At 35.9% G+C, this 24,735-nt stretch overlaps 1 protein-coding gene across 2 annotated transcripts in view; it reads right to left on the bottom strand.

Moving 5' to 3' along the window:
- LOC111053150 (limbic system-associated membrane protein) overlaps positions 1 to 24,735 on the bottom strand; it is a 267,005-nt gene that overhangs the window by 40,680 nt on the left and 201,590 nt on the right. For both annotated transcript variants that reach the window (XM_039420260.1, XM_039420267.1), the window contains exons 3-4: positions 13,522 to 13,729; positions 3,504 to 3,662 (exon numbers count right to left, since the gene is read on the bottom strand). In XM_039420260.1, coding sequence (XP_039276194.1) covers positions 3,504 to 3,662; positions 13,522 to 13,729 — 367 coding nt within the window. The remainder of the gene's footprint in view (positions 1 to 3,503; positions 3,663 to 13,521; positions 13,730 to 24,735) is intronic.

The following is a 24,735-nucleotide window of genomic DNA, read 5'->3' as shown; positions in this document are numbered from 1 at the left end:
TACTTGGACGTGAATGTATCTTATGTCACAGGGCTCGAATGAAATTCTAGGCTCGGTTGACGCCTCGACTAGAAACAACATTCTGGTATGCAAACGGCCCCTTTCCGTCCATGTGAAGTGAAATACTATTTCATAATAGACTCGCGAATGATACGAATGTCCTTTGTTGAATAAATCTCAACAATGTCACAGAATCCGAGTCTGAGAGATGAAAAAATGTAAATTTCCAGTGTGAATGGAGTCAGGTATATTTGAAGAGGTGGAGTATCGCATAGCATAAAAGTAATTGGACTCATTTGAAGCCGATACTAATAAATGTCACAACCTAATGAGATGCCATTCTGTGTGTAGCGTACATATAGGATTCTCCTTTGAAAATGTTCAGCGAGAGTGGGAAAATTGGAGATGATCGAAAGTTGTTTTTGTTTGTCTGTAATGAGGTTGCCATTGAAACGTGAGGCCGTTCGCAGTATGAGCAAAAGGTATTTTTGATCAGACAATGATTGTTTACTGCTGAAAAAGCGTGAGAAATATTATAACGATGAGGGAAAACGCGGCTATGACAACGACAACGTTTGCTCGTGGATTCGAAAGCCATCAAAAGCCAATGAATGTTGTTGAGCGAATCGGCTGTTTGCTGCTCTTGTTGTTGTAGTAACATTGACTCGTGTTATTGTGAGAAGCCTGATTCTCATCCACGGCACAAGTTCGATGTCTGTTCACACTTAAACGGTTTTATGAGCATCGACTGACATTTTCGTCTGCGACCCTTCTCTTTCCGACCGTATAAATTTTCGATTCTGTTTTCATCTTCCATTCTTGTCGCTTTTTCACCAGACTGGATCCTCTCTTGTACATCATTTCCACAAACGATCGGTCTCTATTCATATGATGTCTGGGCGATGCTACGAAATTCATTGAGCGATACCACCTTGTTCTTGTTTGATTTTCTCCCATAATGCTCACCAAAAACATAAATATACTAGTAGTTCTGCAAACACTATACCTCACTCATGAATACAATTTTCAATATGATGAAAAGGGCCAGTACAGTAAGTACAGTATATTCTGAAGATTTAGCCATGATTGTCATCTATTATTTTCTCCATTGAAAGTGCTAGAGACACTGTTTCCAGGGACACCGGACTTATCAAGAAGTACTTATCAAATACATACCTTCCAAATGAAAAAGACTAAGAAATTGTCAATGAACCACATATTTATTGATACTCAGAAAGACCGGTTTCGGTCATTATCAGAGATTGACAACGGTGTAATTACCGAAACCGGTATTTCTAAGTATCAATAAATATGTGGTTTTTTGACAATTTCATGGTCTTTTAATTCAATGCTAATAATTACCACAATATCAACTTCTCAACTACCCAAAAAGGAAAAAAATTACCTTTATACCTTTACATACACATTTTTCTCTACAACTGCAGTATTGGACTCCAATACAATAACGATTTTTTAAAAATAATTTATCCAATTAATTTGCTAAATCAATTTAATAATAAGATGATTCAATTTGATTATTCTATCTCATCATAATAATTTATTTTATAATGATATATTATTAGAATGAGATAAAACAATATTAGTATTAACTGCAAAATAATCTGGCAGGAACGAGAATTGAACCTGGGTCCTACAGAGTGACAGACCACAGTCTAACCGACTCGCCCACCATGTACTCGTAACAATAGATGCGAGAAAGTATGGTGATAAATCGCTGTATCTTAAAAGACACATCCTTTCTGGATTGAGGTTAGTTTGGTTTTTTAAATATTATTACAAAAAAACCAGAGGTTTTATCAAAAATCGTTACACATACGTTTCTGTGCCTTGTTTCAAAGAACTTGCATACCAAATTTCATCCAAATCGGACAATAACTGCGACTGTAACTGCAGTACAAACAAACAAACAAACAGACGAAAGCCGATTGAGTCGAAACTAACACCTCCGCTTCGCTTCGGTCAATTACTATGAATGTCTGGTAGATCAAAAGATAAATATGATAAATCTGCTGAAAATATTCCTGTTAGGCCCGCCGCAAAGTAGACCCACGCTAATCCACGAAAAGCAACCCACGCCGTGGGATTTGAATTTTGAATTTTACAATGGAGCTTATAGGGGAATATAAGTAAAATCGCTTGCCTTTACTTCTTAAAGCATATTTTTGTGATTATTAACTTAGATATAATTTCTTTCATGTTTTTCCTATATTCTCAATCTATTTTTGGAACTTGAATAAGTTAATCGTAGATAATAGCGAGTAAAATTGGAAGGTAGGTAACGTAATCTCAAAGCTGAATTTAAAAAAAAATACCAAAAAACTTTTGAAATATGTTATGATATTGTAATAAATTTTCTCCCATTGCAAAAAAATGATAAAGTTCTCATATCTATTTGTAGAAATATGATGGAATTCTCATCACAATAGATGGATTCCATAACTTTTAAATAGTTTGTTTTATTAGTTGACAGCCAATAATGATATTATGACAGTCTGACAAAAATGTTGTAAATCACAACATTGGATATAAAGTGTGGAACAGCCAATTGTTCCAGCCATAGTACAACTGGATGAATTTAATAAACATGTAAGCAATTGAAAAAACACATAAACCATTATCATTATTATTTTTATTTAGTGATTATTTCAAATCTTAACCACTGCTTGTGGTATTGTAACTCGAAACTAATAATATATCAACAGCTATTGAACAATTGATCATGTTTGGACTAGGGTACTCAGTACTGAAGAGAATCAATCAGAGAAATCAAGACATCTTTAATCATCACTACTTAATTACGGTTAAATATTTCATAAAATGTTATATTCAATTAAGCAACAGAAAATATTTCGTGATTGGATTATTTGTAGTTCGTTCCAATAAATTGGATGAGGAAATACAATATAATTGAAATTTATCTTTCTATTTATCCAGATCACTGGTTCCCATTAAGTTGTCCGCGAAAGCTCTGGAAGTGGTCTGCGAAGAGTTTGAGGGAAGAAAGATTGTTGTTTCAAGCATTATTAGTGTTTTTTTTATCTTTATTGTCTAAAGTATAATTGATTAAAGTATAATAAAATTTCCTTCGGAAATGATATACCAAACTCATCGTGAGTTCATGATATGTTTCCAATCGGTAAAAGAATTGATAAGTTCCAAATATCTAATGTTATAAGATAGGACTTGTTTGGAATCTTAATGGCGGACTTGAACCATGTGACCGAGCTAACCAATCAGCGTGACAGTCAATGGCCATACTATGGGTATTACAGTTACTGTGATGTATTAGGATTCACAAAATTGATTTGGAAAGATTGATTCACAAAGTTTTCCCACATTGAAAATGTAAATTACGAGATTCATTTCAACCTATATTGCTCCTTCGAATGCTCACATCAAAAGAAGGAATCGTATCTTTTGAAATAATGAGGAATATATTATCAACATCATTTACATTGTGGGCTGATGGTTGTGAATTTTACCTTCCTCGCCAGTTGCTAGAGGTATGGTTTCACTGCCCTCTCTTCTCCAGGTGATACTCGGCGCCGGAGAGCCAGACGCCTCACACCGCAGCGTCACGTTGCTGCCTTCTCGAACCACCATGTCCGTACTTGTTGGATAGTCCAGTATATCCGGAGGGACTGAAAACAAATCACCGAAAGCAATAAATTAAATCAAATCTATTGCCAATTATTAATAAACAACATTCACAAACAAGAGAACAAAATTCAGTCCCATACATGGGAGAGTACGTAATCAAAGATTATAAAAGATTTCTATATATAAGAGTTGTTGACAAGATTAGAACCACTTAATGACTATACAACATATAATTATTCAAAAAGACCTAAATTGAAATATAGACAATTCGATCACACGCTGTTAACTGGATTGATTTGATTTCAACAATTTTGTCTCAATTGAAGGAGTAACCCAAAGTATTTACCCAAAAGTGTTGTTATGGATGAATTATTCTGACGATGAATCTTTTTATTCACTGAAGACAAAATTCATCATAGATAGATGAACTATCCTCAGGAATGGAATGTCACAGTATAAATGTGAGTTTCAAAAAGCATGCGATCATTAAATGTTGGGTTCATTCTGGTATAAAACTTTTATAGCTTGGATTAAAATTATGCGATTATTCCATAATTTTGAAAGTGATTGACGATGTTGTTATTTCAGTGTACAAAAGAATTTGATAGTTTCATGGTTTCTAGGCAATTCCAGCAGATCTTGAGTGAGTTGGAGACGTATTTCTATGAGCTCGTATTCTTTCCAACGACCTATATAATACTAATGAGTTGATATTTTATATAGATGGTTGATTCTATCAGACGGTTATAGAATAATTCGCGGAAATTCTAAAAACAAAATACATGTGATAACACGAAACAAGGGCCCTGCAATTCAATTTCCTGAACTATTGTTGAATTGATAAAATCTCGGATGAATTTTATCATGGTTCTGATCATACTTTTTTCATTCAAGTTAGTTCATGAGTAGTCAGTTGTTTCCAAATAAACAGAATAATATATCACAACTATTTTAGTTTAGGATTTTTTTGTGAGTAATCATTTCCAAAGATATGTTTCACCTGTTATTAATGTGAGATGTTTTGCAATGTGATTCAGTAATTGGAAGTTACGATTTGCTTGATTCTTACCGGAGCTAAAACTTATTAAACTATAAACAGATTTTATAAGAAGATATCGATTTATCATGTATGTTCTGCTGCTATAATATTACTCTGGAATCAGGATATGACCATTCTTTGTCCAAAGCTTGTCTAGCCTTTGACCTTTGACCAATAAGAGTTGTTCAGCAGATAATGCAGTTTAAATGGCATGTAACAAGTATTTTGAGGTCAGCACACAATTGCGACTCAAGCAGTGCAGAAAATCTTTCCCATCACACTACCACTTGATCATGATCAATACTTCTTTTCCAGAAGATTTACAGAGGACTTTTGTTCTCAGAGGGTTCTTTCCATCTCTTCTTTGCCCTTCATGGTAAAATGTGCAATATGCAATGCGGAAATGTGCAATATCAATCGAAAACACTATTCATAAATCAAAGATCAACCTAGTTTTATCACAGATAAGAGAAACACCAATTTGGAGTTTTAGATGAGAAGTATCCTGGTTGAACATATCAGTTCTAGTGCAAAACTTTCCAATTCATCTTGACTGACACAAGGAGCGAGCAACTAGTTCATCCCAAGAAGATAACAAACTCGGGCTCTCAATTTTTATTGTCTCTTCCCAAGTGCTGAACTCAACGCAAGGAGTCGTGAAACTTTAAACGATGAATCTGGCCGTTTGTGGGTACGGACTATGATGTCGTTGTCACAATTGGTCTGTAAAGGCGGCGGTGTAACGGGTGGGGAAGGGAAGCGAATGTTGAAAAGAGGTGTTGGGCGATGAGTCTTGGAAGAGCAAGTGCATTAGGTAGATTGGAAAGTGCGGTTAAACTCACACCGAACGCCTCAGCCTACTCGATTTTGTGTCGTCTCCGTTTATTTCTATAAGTACTTGTGTTTTGAAAGTCTCAGTTCCCAAACAATGGATGTAGTAGAAATGTGACAGTAGCAGCTCCACCTGTTCTTCAAGCATTGCACAAACTCGTTCCATCGTGCCTCATAGAAAGCAATTTTCAATTCACGTGAATGCAGTCAATTGTCAACTCTACCATTGGATATGTGCGCGAATGGTATCTTTATTGAGACAGTTTTGAAAAACATTTCAATAAATGTTTTTATTATAAATGAAACTATAAAATAAATGAAGCAATAAATGAAGCAATAAATGAAGCTTTAAAGCAGCTTGAAAGAGGTTCGATAGAATCATCTCATATTGTAGCCTGAAATGTGATTTGTGAGTCAGCTCAATCGGTTATAAAGGTCACACGTAATTTGCCAACTGACAGCAAACGTCAAAATGATGTTCAATTGCATTTGCTTCATACCATCTACCCCATTCAGAAGATTATGTTCTGATTAGCATCTCCCGATTTTATGATCATTGTTCTATGTAGGAATATTTGAGACTAACCTACGTCAACTATAGTCTGTACTAGATTACTTTTGACTTAAAGGGACATGCGCAGCAGAGAAAGGTAGGGATACAGAGGCGCGATGTTGCCGTTCTGATCCGGCCAGCGTTCTCTAATATTTTTAGTTACTGTTCATGTGCTCATGCTACACTTGGGAAGTTTCCTGACTGAAAGAACTTAATAGACAAAGTCTAGTCGACTAATCGGCAACTGCGCTTCTACCTATATGACTCTATTTATGACAGTAATTGGCTGATCTCCCTCTATTTCTCTGCGCCGCATATTCCTTCAAGTCGAAAGTAATTTTGTACAGACTATGTGAAATCTTTTGTACTATTGCTATAATACTCATTATTGAGATCAAGACAATCAATTAGTCAAATTATTACTTATTGAATTAATTACTCAGTTACTTATTCAATTACTTTAAGAAGAAATAACGTAGTTTGAGAATAATGGCAAACGTATCGAATAAACACACTATAATTCAATGAATTAAACAAGCAATGGAATCTGGAAGTGCTCTGTGTGTTAGAATAGTGTTCTGTGATGTGTGTTAGAATATACAGTATTATAAACTACATTTAACTTGGGAAACGAGTCTAGTATAATTTATTGCAATAAATCCTAGTCTATTAACAGACAAAATTTCTGTTACAAACGCCGTCCTCTTTCAGTGACTCTTTAGTGAACAGTAGTATACAATGTGAGTGATAAGTACGAGAACGGCTTAATATCTCATACCCAAAGGTAACTTCATGGTGGGTGTGATTGGGGATCCTACTCATACTACTTTACAATGACTTTAGAAATCTGGTCCGCCATATTGAATGTAACTTTATTTTTTTAAATGGGAAGTTTGTCATGCGTTACATAATTTCGATACAGAATTTCAAAGAAAGATGAATGGCGAAACCCGCACATCGATATCTCAAACCTTTTAGAAGATATTCAAATTATTAATCAACTAGCAGGTAACCAGTGCTTCGCAAGGATCTATTTTTGAACTTTCAACAAACTGAAAACTTGACGTAATGAAATCTAGAAAATTGGAAATAGGCCTATAAGAATCCTCGGTTAATTAAGTATTCATATGCAACATTTCAAGTAAATCAGTTCAGTAGTTCAGACGTGATGATGCGTTAAACATAATTTTCCTATCCTTTACACGTGTAGACTATACGCCAGTTCTTTCCTTCATTATAGTATATAAGATGATGGATAGATGGATTATATATTAGTATCTTTGAATTAGAATAACTTTTAAAAGGTTTGAGATATCGATGTGCGGTTTTCACCATATTTTCTCTTTAAATCCTGTATGGAAATCATGTATCATATGACCACCATCCAATTTAAAAAAATGAAGTTGGACTCAAAATGGCAGTTCAAAAATGGTGGACGAAATTTGGGCGCGACGGAAAACCTGTTTTTATAATTCGAATAGGATTCCCAATCGTACCCATCTTCTAATTTCGCTTTTAAATGAAATGTTCAGCTGCTTCCATACAACAACTGGAAGCATGACAAATTGAAGACTTGTCAAACTGAAGACTTGATGTACGGTAATCAAATCTTGAAGAATCGAAAACAAGCCTATAACCATCCTCGGTTGATTAAGAATCTATATGCAAAATTTCATGTTAATCAGCCCAGTTTAACTACTGATGAAATAAAGTGACACATAATCACTGACGTGATTATGTGTCAAACATAATTTTCCTATTCCGTGTACGTGTATAAGCCAGTTCATTCCTGTATTATAGTATAGACTATTATGTTGCTTCGACCTCTGATCTGCATGAATGTCCTGTAACATCTAAAGGTGTGACCACACATGCTGAACCGAACCTCGAACCGTACATTCCGCCGAACATCGCGCCTTTCAACGAACATGAGCATAATTATGTTTCATAGAGTTAAAAATCAGCTATTAAACATCCGCCGTACGTTACTCCTAACCGTTCGCCGTGCCGCTAGCCTCTGCTTTAACTGTTCGCCGTACCGTACTCCTAACGCTGAACTTTTCATTTTCAGCCAATCAGAGTCCTCCATTACAATTTGCTGTGCAGTTTGCACTACAATTTTGGCTATCCATCACAAGTGTAAACATGCGAACACGTTCGCGAACATGAATACATAAGTATATGGGCTTTTTTATTTGATTAAGTTCATGTTTTGAACAATCCATGATTGATAAATTGATAGGACCTGATAAATATGTTCTAATCCAAATAAAATAACTTACTGGAAAAATAATGAATGGATAAATATCAATATTAAAATATTGTTGACCAAGAACTCAGTACAATGATACTTCATTCAACTAATTCTGTACTGATAAAATATAATCGTTTTTTTCTAATGATAATCAATTTCATCAACTTACCATAAGCTGACTGAGATAAATACTTCAATTTCCATGTATTCAATTCATAGAATTATATACAAATCCACAGTATAGATTTAGATGTAGGTCATATCTAAATTCACAAAGAGTTCGATTGTTGTTGGCAAGAAACATGTTATTCAACGCAAAAATCATTGTAATTTTAATAGAAGATAAGAGAAGTTGAATAGTTTCCCTTTCAGGGAAAGTTTTGACAACCCACAGAACTCATTTTGCATTGAAGAAATATCGAGAAGGTGCATAGGACCTTATTTGTTGTTCAGCTTGCAAAAATACCCTTCATTTCAATATTAACATTTTCGACCGACTGTACAGTGTGTCAATCATTCTATCAGGGCTCGAATAATTTTCGGATTGTAATTGAATAGAAATGGAAGAAAATAATTTGACTTACTTGACTTAGTTCCTTTGGCTCCTTGAGGAGCATAGGGCATACGAAATTGTTCTCCACTCATCTCTATTGGCTGCGAGCCTCTAGACCTCTGCCCAAGTCTTTCCCTGTTGCCTGTTTTCTGCCTCGACCGTTCTTCTCCATGTCATCCGTGGGCGTCCTTGTCTACGTAATCCCTGGGGGCTCCAGCTCAATACAGCCTCCTTAATCGCAACATCTTCTTTTCTCAATGTGTGCCCAATCATCTCCATTTTCTCCTTTTCAGTTCATCTTGGATTGGACATTGATTTGCTAATTGCCAGAGATTCTCATTGGTGATTACCTCTGGCCAGTAGATGCACATGATGCGGAGTGGACATCGATTAATGAAGGTCTGCAGCTGCCCTACAATTCGCCCAGTGATCTTCCATGTTTCACATTCGTATAAAAGCACTGATTTCATGTTGGTATTGAAAATCCGAATTTTTGTTGCCCTAGATATGTTTCTGTTTTTCCATAGCTTGTTTAATTGGATGAAGAAACCATTCGCTTCTCTAATTCGGCTTCCAACATCTTCATCAGAGCCCCCAGTCTTGGTCACTGCACTCCCCAAATACACAAAGGAGTCTACAGTCTGGATGCGAGTACCACCCACATCAACCTGCCTATCTGTTGCTGCATTTCATCTCATTTCCTTTGTCTTTTCCTTATTAATACAGAGACCTGCTTCTGCAGCTTTTTTCTAGCCTAAGCAGTTTCTCTTTCATTTCTCTGGAACGCTGGGCTAACAGGCAAATATCGTCAGCAAAGTCCAGGTCTTCTAGCCTCTGTCTTGACCCCCACTGCAGCCCTCTCCTTCGCCTGTACATACCTCATGACCCGATCCAATTCCAGCAGGAACAATGTTGGTGACAGCACGCAACCTTGACGAACACCTGATTTTATTAGGAATGGCTGGGTAGTCTTCCCTTCATGCAGTACCGGTAACTGGCATTCATAGCCCTCAGACATTTTCTACAGTATTCTAATCATTTTAATTGGGATTCCATACTCTTTTAGAGTTTTCTAAAGCACACACCTATTGACTGAATCAAATGCCTTTTCGAAGTCAATAAAGGCCAAGTATAGTGTGACATGCCACTCATTATTTTGCTCGAAGATGATTCTCGAGGTGTTTATTGAATCAACACAGCTGCGGTGTTTCCGGAACCTGCTTGCTCTTTCCGCAGTTTTCTTTCTATGGAGTCCTTGATTCGATTTGAAATGACTCTTGACAGGACTTTTCCAGGCACTGATGATAATGTGATTCCTCTCCAGTTGTCACAGTTGGAGGTGTCACCTTTCTTTGGAATCTTCACTATCAGTCCTTTTTTCCAATCCTGTGGGACACTTTTTCTTGTCCATATCCTGTGAAAGAGCGGCTGGAGTATATCTGTTGTCAGGTCTACATCCACCCTCATTACATCTCGTGATATATTATCCAGTCCCGGTGACTTGCCTCTCTTTAATTCTTTCAGAGCCATCTTGATCTCATCTTTTGTAGGGATATGGACAATAATTTCAGGGTCCTCCTCAAACGGTTGCACATCTTCCTCTCCACCTTCCAGGTTTCCACTTCCCAACAATTCTATGAAATGCTCCCGCCATCTCTGCAATTGATCTTCAATATTTGTGAGAAGCTCACCTGTTTTACTCCTGAAAGGTCTTATTCTTCCTGGCCTTGTTCTTTGAGAGGATCCTTGTGATGTTATAAGAGGATAATTTATTTATGTGAAAATGTCAACACCCTTATTCAAAGCCATATTAACTACATGCGTATTCATATTGCTGATACAACATTGACAAATTTGTAGACATTTATTTAGCAGTTTGTCTCAAAAAAATGTTCTAGTTAAAAAGTTAATAATCCATGCCACGTGTAGGCCTATACCACAGAATAGGTACAGAATGGAAACTGTCAATCAAACGCCTATCCAACCAATGCTTTTTACATGGCACAAATACTAGACACTTCACGTGACCTTAGGAAGTTCCAATCCTGGTCTTCTGATTGACTCGCGGCAGTGAACGAGATCAATTGATCCGGATCAGTAAAGTGATCCGAACCTTCCAAATACTATTACAACTTCCTAACAAGATGGCGGATTTCTGCGCCAGGGTACTAGCCGAGTTTCCATACTGTATTTATAATGTGCCTATACATTGCATCAGGATCAAGAAAACGAAGTTTCAAAACTATGTTTCTTCTAAACAGATGTTTTTGAGATAATTTCTTCGATGCAGCTGTTTCACATTCACCATATTATTATACAGATTTTGTGAAAATAAAAATATCTATCAATTATCAAAACAATACTATTTTAATGCTAATAATAATAATAACTCTGATTATACTAATCATGACCTTTCAAGCAGGTGGCTGACAGATGAGAGTCTTTTCCCAGAGACAGATGGCTTTATAATTGCTATGCAGGATCAGGTTGTAGCTACCAATACCTATAGAAGACATATCATCAGAGATCTGAGTATAAGTGATAAATGCAGGCTGTGTAACGCTGCAGTAGGAAGTATTCAGCAAATAGTTACAGGCTGCTCAATACTGGATTCAAAAGAGCATTTAAGGCGACCTAGTCATGTAGCAAAATTAGTGCACCTGAAATTGCAGCAGGGATTTGAGTTCTCTGAAAAAATGCCCCCATACTATTCGTACTCCCCTCCTGCATTTATTGAGAGAAACCAGATTAAGATCTACTGGGATGTTCAAATGATCACTGACAGGCAGGTTATTCATAAAAAGGCTGATATCCCAATGTTGAACATGAATCAAAAAGAAGCCTTGATTATAATTGATGTAGCCATACCAGCAGATGAAAATTGTCAAAGAACGAGAGGTGAGAAATTGAGAAAGTATCAAGAGCTAGCATTTAAGCTCAAAGATATGTATGGGCTCAAGAATGTCAGAATAATCCCAATTGTAATATCCATGAATGGTCTGATTCTTAATTCGACAGTAGAGAGCTGTAAGGTTATTGATGTTTCAGAAACTGTTGTAGGGAAAATGCAGAACTCTGTTCTGCTTGATACAGCTCGCATAGTACGCCAAACGCTCCAACATACTTGGTAAAATACTTTATCAATAATAGGAAATAATGCCAAGAGGTTGCATAAATGTTGCCCCTCTTCACATGAGCTAACCGCAATTGCGTGAAAAAGGAAAAAGGGATTAATAATAATAATAATGAAAATAATAATACAATTTTTATTGAAAAAATTTATCAATTATCAAAACAATATTTTTGAGGTTAAGTGTGATAGAACAGCTGTTTTTTTCCCTAATTTCTATCATATGATTTGAATGTGAATTATTCGCCGTATGAAATCGTATGTCCCATTAATGGAATTTGAACATTAATTATGAAAAATCTAGAAGGAATATTGAAATTTGGACTTCGAGGTGCACGTGATTGATATTTTTAGAATTTATGTGAAAAATTTGGAGATCTAAATCATTCCCGTTTTTCCGGTATTCAATCCACAAGTTAACATGTTTTGACGCGAACAAACAAACAAACCAACACACGAACAAACAGAACCCTACTCTCTCTTATTAAATAGAATACCATGCAAATCAGAAATGAAATACATACGTGGTATTGATTATTAATGTTAATATCTTCCCAACGGTTTGAGATATCGATGTGCGGTGTGCACCATTCATTTTTTCCTAAAGTTCCGTATCGAAATCATGTATCGCATGACAACTTTAAAAAAATAAATTTGCATTCAATATGGCGGATCCAAGATAGCGGACCAGATTTATAAAGTCATAGTAAAGTAGTATTTTCAATTTGAGTAGGATTCCCAATCACGCCCACCTTGGAATCACATTTTTTATGCCGTTTTTATTCTTATACTAAGCCTTATACTCCTCATACGTTCTCATTTCTGCTTTGAATTTAGAATTGAATAATAATGTGAATATATTATGGATTATTTGAGACATCGATATGCGGTTTTCGCCAATCATTTTTTCTTGAAATTCAATTTCGAAATCATGTATTGCATGATCACCTTCCTATTTTGAAAAATAAAGTTGCATTCAATATGACGGATCCAAGATGGCGGACCAGATTTTTAAAGTCATAGTAAAATAGTATTTTCAATTTGAGTAGAGTCCCCAATCACACCCACCATCAAATTACCTTTGTGTATGAGATATTAAGCCGTTCTCGGACTTTTCACCCACCCTGAATATCGTTTCAATAAGTTCTCTGTGGATTCTAATATTTAAATTCAAATCATCTTGTCCTATTACTAGAGAGAAAATTATAAATGGGCATGTGTGATTCATTCCACTCATAAACTATGTAAGTCTTCAAAAGAAATTCAATATGCAACATTCTCATTCCTTAATAATCAATAAATGCTTGTGCAGTCATAAATTATGGGCCAATACAAATGTATATGAGTTTTAAACTGTGAATAAATTGTATTAATAACGTCTCTATTAAATTTTTGAACCAGGATTGGAACATTTTGGCAGTGTATGAAGTGAAAACTCTTTATTCAAAAGTAATTCAAAATATTTCATTTCTTACTTATCAGATACAGTTACAGAATAGTGATAATATATAGAGAAACAGATTGCAAGTTCAATATTTACCTACAACTTGTAGAAAGCCGAGCTGACTTTTCATGGGGTCGGTGTTGATCTGGCACATGTACCAGCCGCGGTCTGACTCACGCACGTCTTTGATGTGCAGCTGCCACGTGTGCTGATCACTGTGTGTCACGCCGATCCGGTGGTTCTTCGTGATCACATGACCGTGAATCGTCAGAATCGTCTGTGTGTCCACACGCAGCCAGGCAACCTGCCAATAATACACAAGCACAACTTCAGTCTTCAAATACCTGCTTCTGTATCATTGGGATCTTTGGAGGATTGTTTGGAGAACAATAATAATCGAAAAAAGGGATTTACGATTTTTGAAAAATATCAAGTTGAATCTATAGTGCAATCATATACAAATATGACTAGTCAGCATATATCACTATATCATTTGTGTTTTCAGTGTGACTTTTTGTCGTGAGAAATTTATTTTTCTGTAGAAAAATAATCGCCTCACACTAAGATTTTGCTAACTTGCGTACTATACGGGAAGACTCAAATTTTTTGCAGGGTTTGGGTATTCTCACGGAACTGTATTTCCGTTATAGCGATGGAAAATACACGAGTATTTGGGAATATTTCAAACTTGTATTATTTTCCTTTCCCACGGAATTATGCTCGTCTCCACGAGGAATGTTGTCTAATTGGTGGAAAGGGATCATTATTTGCGTGGGAAAGATCAGTTCCTATAAAGCCACAGCCGTAGTCACAATATTAAATCCAGAGGTAGCCTCGTGCCTCGAGGGCCAAAAATTAACGTGTTTGTTTGATAAATTTGTTAGAATGTATAATTTTCAGCCGTGCATTCGGTTGAAACAGTTTATTATCAATTAGGGTTAATGTGTGAATGTTTGTTGTATAATATTAGTGAGTCAAAAAATAGTGTACTGGAAATTCCAATAGTGATGAGTTTATGAATTGAACGATTGTTAGATTATATTCTCTAGCTCATGCTAAAACCCTTGAATGACCAAGTCCCCAATTATTCATTGTAGTAGTGGAATGAATAAAGTTCACGCTACCATCGTGAACAGTTAAAATTCCAGACGGACAGTAAAGTTAGTAAAATCGTACAGGCAGTTATAATATAGAATGTGCAATGAAACGATACAGATAATTTGTTGTCCAAATTTGAATTACATTAATTAATTCAATAAGATTTAGAAGTTTAATAAAACGTGAAAGTTTGTTGTTTGTCCAGTCCCATGACTCAACCTTCAGAGTTTAGAAATCTCTACCCCCATCTGGAGCGGTAACAACTTAATTAAAATAGATACGAATCAGTCCCTCAGAACGTATCCTGATTTGATCGAATGGCATTAAGAACATTATCATTGTAGATATTGTGATCGTTGTGGATATTATTTCAAGTATAGGAATTGTCAGAACAGATGAAAAGATTGAAAATACATTGCTTTTGTGATTTTTTCAATAGTAGCAGTGCTCATTGAATATTTACTTTGAATATTTCTACCTATTGTCAGTATTTGCAATCGCAGAAATATTCAGGGTGGTTGATAGCACATCAATTTGAATTCTTGTTCAATAATATTGTTCATAATATTAATGTCAACATATTGGAACATGTAGTAACCAACATTAAAAACCATGCACTAAGATTCTAACCAAACCACAGAATTACCATGGCTAACTTTCATAGTTTGGGAGCTAATATATTCAACGATGTAGAGTTTATTGAGTATCTTGTTAAACGGCAACAGCAATCACATTTTTCCACTGTATCAAACTTCCACACAATAATGATCGAATACGATATTGAAGAGAGGGATCGTTTGAATGATCAATCAGAATAGTATGTATTAGACCTTCCACGTCTCATTAAATATCCCTCATATTAATTTATCATTGCGTACATTGTAAGTTTCCATCAATTCTCATTGGAAAAGAGGGCTATAACATTTGATACCAGCTCTTTTGAATTCATTGTATTCAATATTCAAATTTTGGCCGACATAATCTGATGACATATATTCAGGTATGTTGTGATTATGACGAATGAATTAATATTTATCTGAAATGGGCAGTGCGTCGAGAAATAAATCAGCAACCTAAATGAGCAGTCAGCAGCCGACTGCTGATGGAACCCTCAAATCCAATTGTCCGTGTAGAATAATTCGTTGCTGAAATAATGTCAAATCAGCATGTATCATGGTGGTGGAAATATTTGCAGTTATGAATAATCATGAAGCGATGTTTTTGAAAGTGAATGATGCGCAGTGAGCATGTGCGTTGGGGAGCCCGCAAAGCGGAATTTATCAAGTGCATTGCCCGTGATTTAGTGATTAGGTGGTTTACATATTTTAATGACCGATAGATAGCGCGTGACTCGACGAGAACTCAACCGACAAGCGGATCCGGAACCAGGGATCCGACTTTCCGGATTCTGTCGTTGACAAGCAGTTCTCCAATCCACTTCCTCAGTCCATCCCTCTCCGATCCCCTCCGACTCCTTTGGGTGGCTGTCACCATCACCCGATTATAAATAACATATTATTTATCTCTGCCACCAACCATCCTCGCTTCGGGTGCTTGTCGAATCTGTTAAGGAACTGATATCCGTCCTCCAGATCTTACAGACTCAGTCCAGGCATATACTATTTAACACTACATAATTCAACTTCCGCGACCACACCTTATAAACTGCAAGCTTCTGGATACCAATATGTGTGTGAAAAATGAAATTATTGATGTAACATTAATTACTGGATGAAAACTCTGCAAGAAATATGATCTTGCAAATGCACATGGAACCCACGGTTAATGGTACCGAGAAACTCCTAGAAAAAAAATTCTGTAGGAGGTCACCACCAAATGATTAAATTGCAAACGTGTTAACATGCAAACGTTCATAACGAGTTGTTGGAGATTGGTTATTACTTAATTATATTAAATCAACAAAAAATTCCCCAAAGGGCTTCAATATTTATATATCTCAAATAATAATGATTTAGTAGTGATAACAGAATTAACCGCATTGACAATTGTCACAAAATTATATCTATTGGGGAACATTATTATTTGTATCATAATATAACGTGACAGTTGGATTAGGCTGAGAGATGAACAGGGATAAATCATACTAATAGAGAAATATTTACTTTCAATCAGGTTGACTCATGAAAAGATGATTATTTGATCACCTCTCATTGGAGTGATTCGTCAATATATATTATAACAGACCGTTGAAGTACCCGCATCACACACAAATCATCAACTACATCATGGAAATCATTATTTGTATCCCATTCCCAATTTGAAATTGCTCAAATGTTATGGTTCTGTACAATAGACATCTCCAAATACGCCTGCATGTTTCCAAATGAAGTTCTTGGTATCTATCATTACTATCAAATCATAATTATATTCACTGTATGAATTACATCACATTCCATCACGTTGATCCATTCCATCATCAAATGTTATGCTGTTTGATGCTAAGCGTCACAGACAATAACTCCCAAAATATCACCTTCATAACCACTTAAAAATACAAAGTGCGGCAGAAAGGATGAACGGTCTTCAAAAAAGTAATATGTCGTTACCTATGCATAAAAAAAACATTTATTTACAGAACAATATTCACATTATTTTACAATTTTAGAAAATTAATGTTTGAAAACAATATCTGACAGGTGACGGCCGTTTTCAGCAATGCACTTTACAAGCCGCTCTCGGAAGTTGGATTGTACTCTTTCTAACATTGCACTGCCAATTTGTTCGACTTCCTCACGAATTGCTCCCTTTAGTTCTTGAAGTGTACGTGATTTATGCTGATAAACACGTGACTTCAGGAAACCCCACAAGAAGTAGTCGCACATGGACAGGTCTGGAGAACGAGGAGGCCAATCAATGTCACCAAACCGAGAAATGATGCGACCACGAAAAACAGCCCGAATTGCTTCCATTGAATTTCTTGCTGTGTGAGCTGTCGCCCCGACCTGCTGAAACCATACTTGCCGGATAGGAATACGTTTCCTTCTTAATTCAGGAAGGAAGAATTCAGTGAACATCTGTCTATAACGTTCTGAGATTACAGTTACAGTGGTCCCGTTGTCGTCTTCAAAAAAGTATGGACTAATAACAAATATACTGCTCACAGCACACCAAACTGTCTGTGTGACACAGCACACCTTGGGACTGTGTAATGGTCTCTCATGCATTAATTTTGGATTTTCATCTGACCAATAACGATAGTTCTGCTGATTAACGGTACCATTCAAATGAAAATGTGCTTCATCTGTCGTAAACAAAATGATGTTTTCATTTTGGTCTAATATGGCCTCCATTTCTCGAGCAAAATTCAGCCGCTTTACATAATCGCCAGGATTCAATTGTTGAACCATGGCCATTTTGTAGGGATGAAATCCTAGATCTTTATGTAAAATACGCCTTACTGACCGATCACTGATGTTCAGTTCAGAAGAATGTCTCCCAGCAGATCGATTAGGAGAGTATGGCTTGCCGAACTCTTTCCACATTTTGTGGAGTGCGTACAGTGCGATGAGCCCCTGGTGGTCGTTTATTCATTACTGTTCCTACTGAACGAAATGATTTTACCCAACGTAAAATGGTGTTACGAGTGGGTACATTTTCATTTCTCGCAAGATTGAAATGACGACGAAACTCGCGCTGAACTGTAATGATACTCTCATTATTACGCACAAAACTGTCGTAAGTAAACACACGATGTTGCACATTCCACGAATCCATGATGCCGATTAAACAATGACTAGAAAAAATGGTATGATCTACCGAACACATGTTCACTTCAGCTGGCCCAATCCGACTACCCAAATCAGAATACTATCTGTTCTAAAAACATCCACCCTTCCTGCCGCAGCCAGTATAACATCTTTTTCATTGTTTGTTTTCATAGTTCTTTCATAGTGGTATCAAATCGACTCTTATGGGTAAGCACTGTGTGAGTGATCTTTTATGCGACCATGATGATGTGTAACCCTGATCCTCTTACAAATCTGAAACACCTTCTATGTAGTATGGTAATATGGTATGGTATGTATCTTAATAATATGGTACTGAACCAAAAGTATAGAGATCACATTTCCTGGTATTGTTATCAGGAATCCTGAGTATTATCCATTTTGAATTGTCTGCCAGGGAATGTTGCTCAGGCTCTAGTCTCTAGATTAATATACGCAGTGAAGCGAGAAGATCAAGAAGGGTAGGCATTGACATTTCCGCTCACAGGCGGCAGTAACAACGTTTTGTAGTGTTTTTATTCCCATGCGTCATCATATCTGGAATGACATCCAAGACACCCTCTGTCCCTCGGGTCACTTTCTCCTCTCGGTTACAGCCAAATGTCGAATTGATTCGTATCAGCATTATTGGTAGCAGTGACCAAGGAATTGTGTTCGGCCAATAAATGTATATATGAGCATACACCTCCGCATCAGCGTTTCTATATCGATGTTGGATCAAAAAGTAGCCTTCATATGGATGAGCCTGAATACATGGTGGGAAAGATGAATCCTGTCGAAGAGTAATAAATCTCCCCAATCATTCATGAGATGATGATGATAATAATTGACATTCGAATAAGCTCTTAGAATTAGATTATTGATGGTCATTCCATTGTGATTTATTAATTTTATCGTGAACAATTATACTTGAATTTTTAAAACACTCATGAAGTGAAAACTGGATCATCTGGAGCCAAAAAAGTAAGAGAAATAATTATTAATTTATTTATTCTATTTCCAGTATGGATTTTCAATATACATGAATTAATACAAATTGTGAAAACCTCCTTTTTGTTTCATGATGAATGATTTTTATATTACCTTTGCATTTTTTAAACTCATGCGATGAATGACGTCTGAATTCTCGAATAAGAGAATGATAAATAAAGGAATACTATTCCTTGAATTATTAAGAGATCATCGATCAATATTAGAGCTTCACGTATCTTGTCCATATCGGTGACAATATGGTAGTATAATAACATGTGGGCCTATAAACAGACATTCTCTTGGTGTGATTCGAACCCACGATACTTCAGACAAATTATTCAGAGGCTGATAGCGGGAGTTCAAGAGGCCCTCTCAATGTCCAAGCAATATTGATCCAGGGAATGACCAGTTCCATTAGGACAGGAGAACACGATAAGGAAATAAAAACAAGAAGTATCATAGTAGTTACATTGACATTCAACATGAATTATTGGAATTTCAATTCTGCAATATTCAGGATCTGACTTGAACGATTTCATTGACCAGAAAACACATCGAGTTGATTTTCATGCTGATAAATTATTCATTAAAGTGCGATCAACGAATTGAGAATCACCTCTAGAACTAGAATTCCGTAACCACTAGGATATTTTACAATCAAGTCAGAAAACTTATTAGATCGATTAAAACAGTTATCGCTATTTTAAATATTTCTAGTTGACCTAAAAAAGTTGTAAAATAATTTTCAACCTCAAAAGTACATTATTCTCATCATTTCCCAAATTTCAGGCTATTCTTGTATGAAGTAAATAGAATAAAGTAATAATTTTCACATTATAAAGTGATCATCGAATTTTCTATACTTGTTAATAATTATTATATGTTGATGCTGTGGTGCTGTAAATAGCTCCACGTATAACGAATCTTGTACTGAGTCACCAGTATTGAGGTTAGAAATTTGAAAATGCGTGCGTGGACGCTGAGTGAACACCAGACTCATTGAGTCACTACAAGATTCGATACAATCGTCTGAATCGCTGGAGGCATAAACACTCGCTCACCCTTGATTCTTCTTATGACTGATTGTATAATGGTAAAACTTTCAGAGGTAGTGTAGCGGTCACTAAACACTGAATACAGATATCTTATAACTATTACCTGTGATGAAACAGCATACAAAATCATACAGGTCGAGCAGAAATCCCGATGTAGATAATCTACGGGACTGCGTCTCTAATAAGTTCCGAAGGATTAAGATAGGGTAATAAGGACCATAGATCGTCCGGAATATATTTCGAGAACAGAGTCTTGTCGGGCTTTATGCTCTATTGTAGGAAATTATACTATCTCCAGCTGCATCGTGTAACATCTTAAATCTGGGTAGATAAAAAGCCCTAACAGAAATAATAATAGGTCTAAAAATAAAGTAATTGGCTAATATCGCCAAGCAGATAATAATCAAGATAAGATAGCATCAGCTTGTTCTGGCTAAATGGTACAAGAACTTAAAAAGGATTTGAAGAAAGTTTACTACTCATAAATATATTATTTATAAAATATTTGAAGATTGAGGTTAGATAGATGTATTCACAGATCGGTGACCTAGAGATCGATCAAACCGAAGAACGTAGAATCTGACCAAAACCCCTTGGCAGAGCTTTATTGCAATCAGACGGTGTGCAATGTGAGAAAACACCCGTCCACGTGGCTAATTATTAGTTAGCATGGAATTAATATTAATATATATAATATTAACTAGCATGCAAAGAGCATAAATATAAAACCAAATAAAAATAATTTAATGTATTCAGGAAATAAGAGTTACCAGGCGCATGAATACCTAATAAAATTTGCATGCACCAATAGTAAAACGGCAGTTAATAGGCGGCAACTGTAGGCCGATTCAAAAATATTTATATATATTTATATAATTGTAGTAGATTTCGTGTAAAAATTTGTGTAATCTATGTTATCAATATGGCTCGAATGCAAAGAAATTATTAATCATATAATCTAAGCAATATCTTGGCATTTTTTGTAAGATCTATTTGAATTTAATGGCGGAGGATTGAGATATTTAAATTTTATGCTAATTTGAAAGTCGGAAAGAGGATCTGTAAAACTTGAGAAGGAAGAACCAGCACTCGCCAACCAACTCGCCAGCCAACTCGCCAGCCAGATGCCACCATAAGAGGACCCCAAATATTTTAGAGCGAAGTACCTTATTAATAATTTTGTAAAAATTAAAGTTAAAGTAAATTATTAAATTCTTAAAAGACTTCGTGATGCTATTGTGAAGCAGAAGTCATTTTTCATTTTTATTAAATTTATAAACCCCTGGAGGAGACGATTCCGGCTACCATATTCCCGGACCGCATGGAGTTGGATCGACATCGGCGGCTTACAAGAAGATTTTCGACACGTGAGTGATTTAAATTTGAATTTAGTGATGGGCGCCCTAGTGCTTCGAAATAATCTGATGATCAAAGCTAGCTCGCCGAAAGGGTTATTATAAATTAAGAAATTAATAAGAGTAATACTTGCGCAAGTAAAAATTAGTATTAAAGGTATCTAATTGAAAGAAAAATATATAGATCAATATTTTAGAAATTTCTGTTTAATCAAAGAAGTACGAAATCTAGGCTATTAAAACATATGTATCAATATTCAATTTTTTGCAATACAATTTGCGATAATTTATCATAGTTCTAATTCACTAGATGAATGGCTCTACCTATTCCGTCAGGTGCCGAATCTTGCACCCTGAGATAAAAATATATATTCGATACAAATAAATCTACTAAATACTAGAGATTTTAATATATAGATATATTTGGATTATTAGTGGCTAATTTATCAAGCTGATCTTAGAGCACATATTTATGATTGAATTATCCAAGCCGACAAGTATTAGCAAGTATATGTCACAGCTACATGCCAAAGATTGCATATGATTTCAAGATAAAGGCACATGGTAATGATTCGTGCCATAAATCTAGAATATAAAGTTAGCCTGTGATATTTTTATTGATTTCAAATATTGTTCTATTTTTATATTATATTTTTTATCGCTCTATATATATATTTTTTGCCTCGACTGATCTTTGCATTATTTGTACAATATATGTGTAAAATTTTCATGGTGTGCAATTTATTTTATATTCCTCATCTCTCTAGTATAAGTATCATTTATATATATATATATTTATTATTATTGAATTACAAGAGTTTTTGGAGAAGCCCACATCTAGGCCTATCAAGATTTTTTAAGACTGAATACTATTAGAAAACCACGCCCTAATTATATTAAATCTCATGCTTTACCGACTGATGCCAAGCAGGAGGCTAATCGTTATTTTATATAAAGAATAACGTGACACAAATACATTAGGTGTTTAAGCCGGTTGGAAAATAAGTCGCAGCCTGTAAACTAGCCAAGAATAAATCAACAAAACATTGAGGGCGCTAGAGCATTGTAAAAAACTTAAGTATAAATACCTGGTTGTAAGAGTATCCAAACACATTACACATCACTGTTCACTGTAAGTCCCGGTTGTGTCTCTTTTTTAAGCATTTTCGCTTATCATTTTTATCACTGTTTAATTAGCATTTATCATATTTGACATAATGAATCACACTCCCGCAAACTCTGAAGTTTCATATATGTACGGCGGTTGCACAGATCCCACTTTGTCGACTCCGAGCACATCAAACCCCACCACGGTAGATGCCAATACGCCACGAGAAAGGGAACCAGGAAGCGTCGGGTCGATAATTTTCGATCCACCAGGTCTGCAACCTCTATCCTCCACTCGAATCGACGCCGCTGACACACCATTGAATCAACGGATAGTAGAGATCAATTTTGAAGGGGGCGAGGAGCAGTCTGCAGAACCCGCATCGCCGGAGGCCGAGTCACACCTGGGCAAACAGAGTATGTTTTCAACCACAGAACTAGATCCGCTTCAAAAGGTAATAATGGAACAAACGAGTAGCACTTTCAACATTATGTTACAAAAAACAATGGATAGTATGATGCAGGAAATTAAAAAGGAGATTGCTACAGTAAAAGAGGAAAATAAACAGACAGTGGAACAGGGCATGAAAGAGACCACAGGCGCTATAAAATCAGTAGAACAACGGTTGGATAATATTGAAACTAAAGTAGAGAGTCATAGGGAAGAGTTAAAAGCAATGATAACCCTACAAAAAGAAAGTCAAGATAAAGTTACGGCAGGATTATCGGAAAGGTTAGATACGGTTACATGTGAACTCAATGAAAGGATAGACAACTTAAATACACAAATCACTACACCTATTCAGGATATAACAAATAACATTAAGGCCGATTGCCACCAAGAAATCCACAAACAAATTACCGTTGCCAATCAAAACTTAACAACTACAGTTGACAAAAATATTAACAATATTAAAGAAATACAAAACAAACAGATTAATATGTCCACAAAAATGAACCAACTGCAAGGTAGCATCAATCAAAACACTGAAACCTGTAAAGCTTTAAATGGAACTCTACTAATTCAGAAATCCACTCTGACTCAACTAAATCAAGAAATAAACGCAAATAAAATTACGCATGATAGTCAATGGCAGATAACACAGGAAAAAATAATAGCATTGGAAAATCATATTCAACAACAACCTCAAGGAATTCAAACAGACAACCTCAACGTACATAGTATATTACAAGGACTAGGAAAATTTGATAACACTGATCGCCATTTGCAACCTCAACCATTCATTGATCAGATAAAATTAGTACAAACTCTTGCACCTACCTCTTGGAATTTTTGGCGTCTCCGTTTGACTAATTTATTGATTGGCGAACCCCTGATGTTTTTTCGGAGTAGAGCCCATGAGTTTACATCATTGGATGAGTTTGTCGCTGTCTTCCTGGAACAGTATTGGAGCAGAAGTAAACAGTTGGACGTGCTAGCGGACATCATATCATGCGATTTCAACCCTAAATTAGACGGTGCATGTACCACTTTCGTCACTGCCCTACAGTTTAAAAATTCTCAATTGAGCGAGCCCATTAATGAATCGGCGTTAGCAAGCATTATTTTAAAGAAGCTACCGTATCAAGTTAGAATGGCACTCGCCACACAACCCATTACTGATTGCAAGCAGCTAATTAATCATTTATATGGCATACAGTCTGCAATGGCAATATCAACCCACCGCTCAGACCAGAGATATGCATCAAATCAGCATAATTCAAAATTTAATCCACATAACAGCCAAAAATATGAACCGGTATCATATGATCGCTACCGATCTGCTCCCCAATTTGAACGCCGCTATGAGCACAGGCAAAATGGTAATTGGAATAATGGAAAATTTCAAAATCGTACAACCAACCACTATGCCCAGCAGAGCAATCGTAGGAATCACTATGATGGCCGTGATCGATTAAACTCACATAATAATAATACACAAAACAGTTACAACAGAAATTACAAACCGCCACCTC

Source organism: Nilaparvata lugens, chromosome 1 (assembly GCF_014356525.2).
Source record: "Nilaparvata lugens isolate BPH chromosome 1, ASM1435652v1, whole genome shotgun sequence".
NCBI lineage: Eukaryota > Metazoa > Arthropoda > Insecta > Hemiptera > Delphacidae > Nilaparvata > Nilaparvata lugens.
Note: the sequence above shows the minus strand (reverse complement) of the source record. Positions and strands in the feature narration are given on the sequence as shown.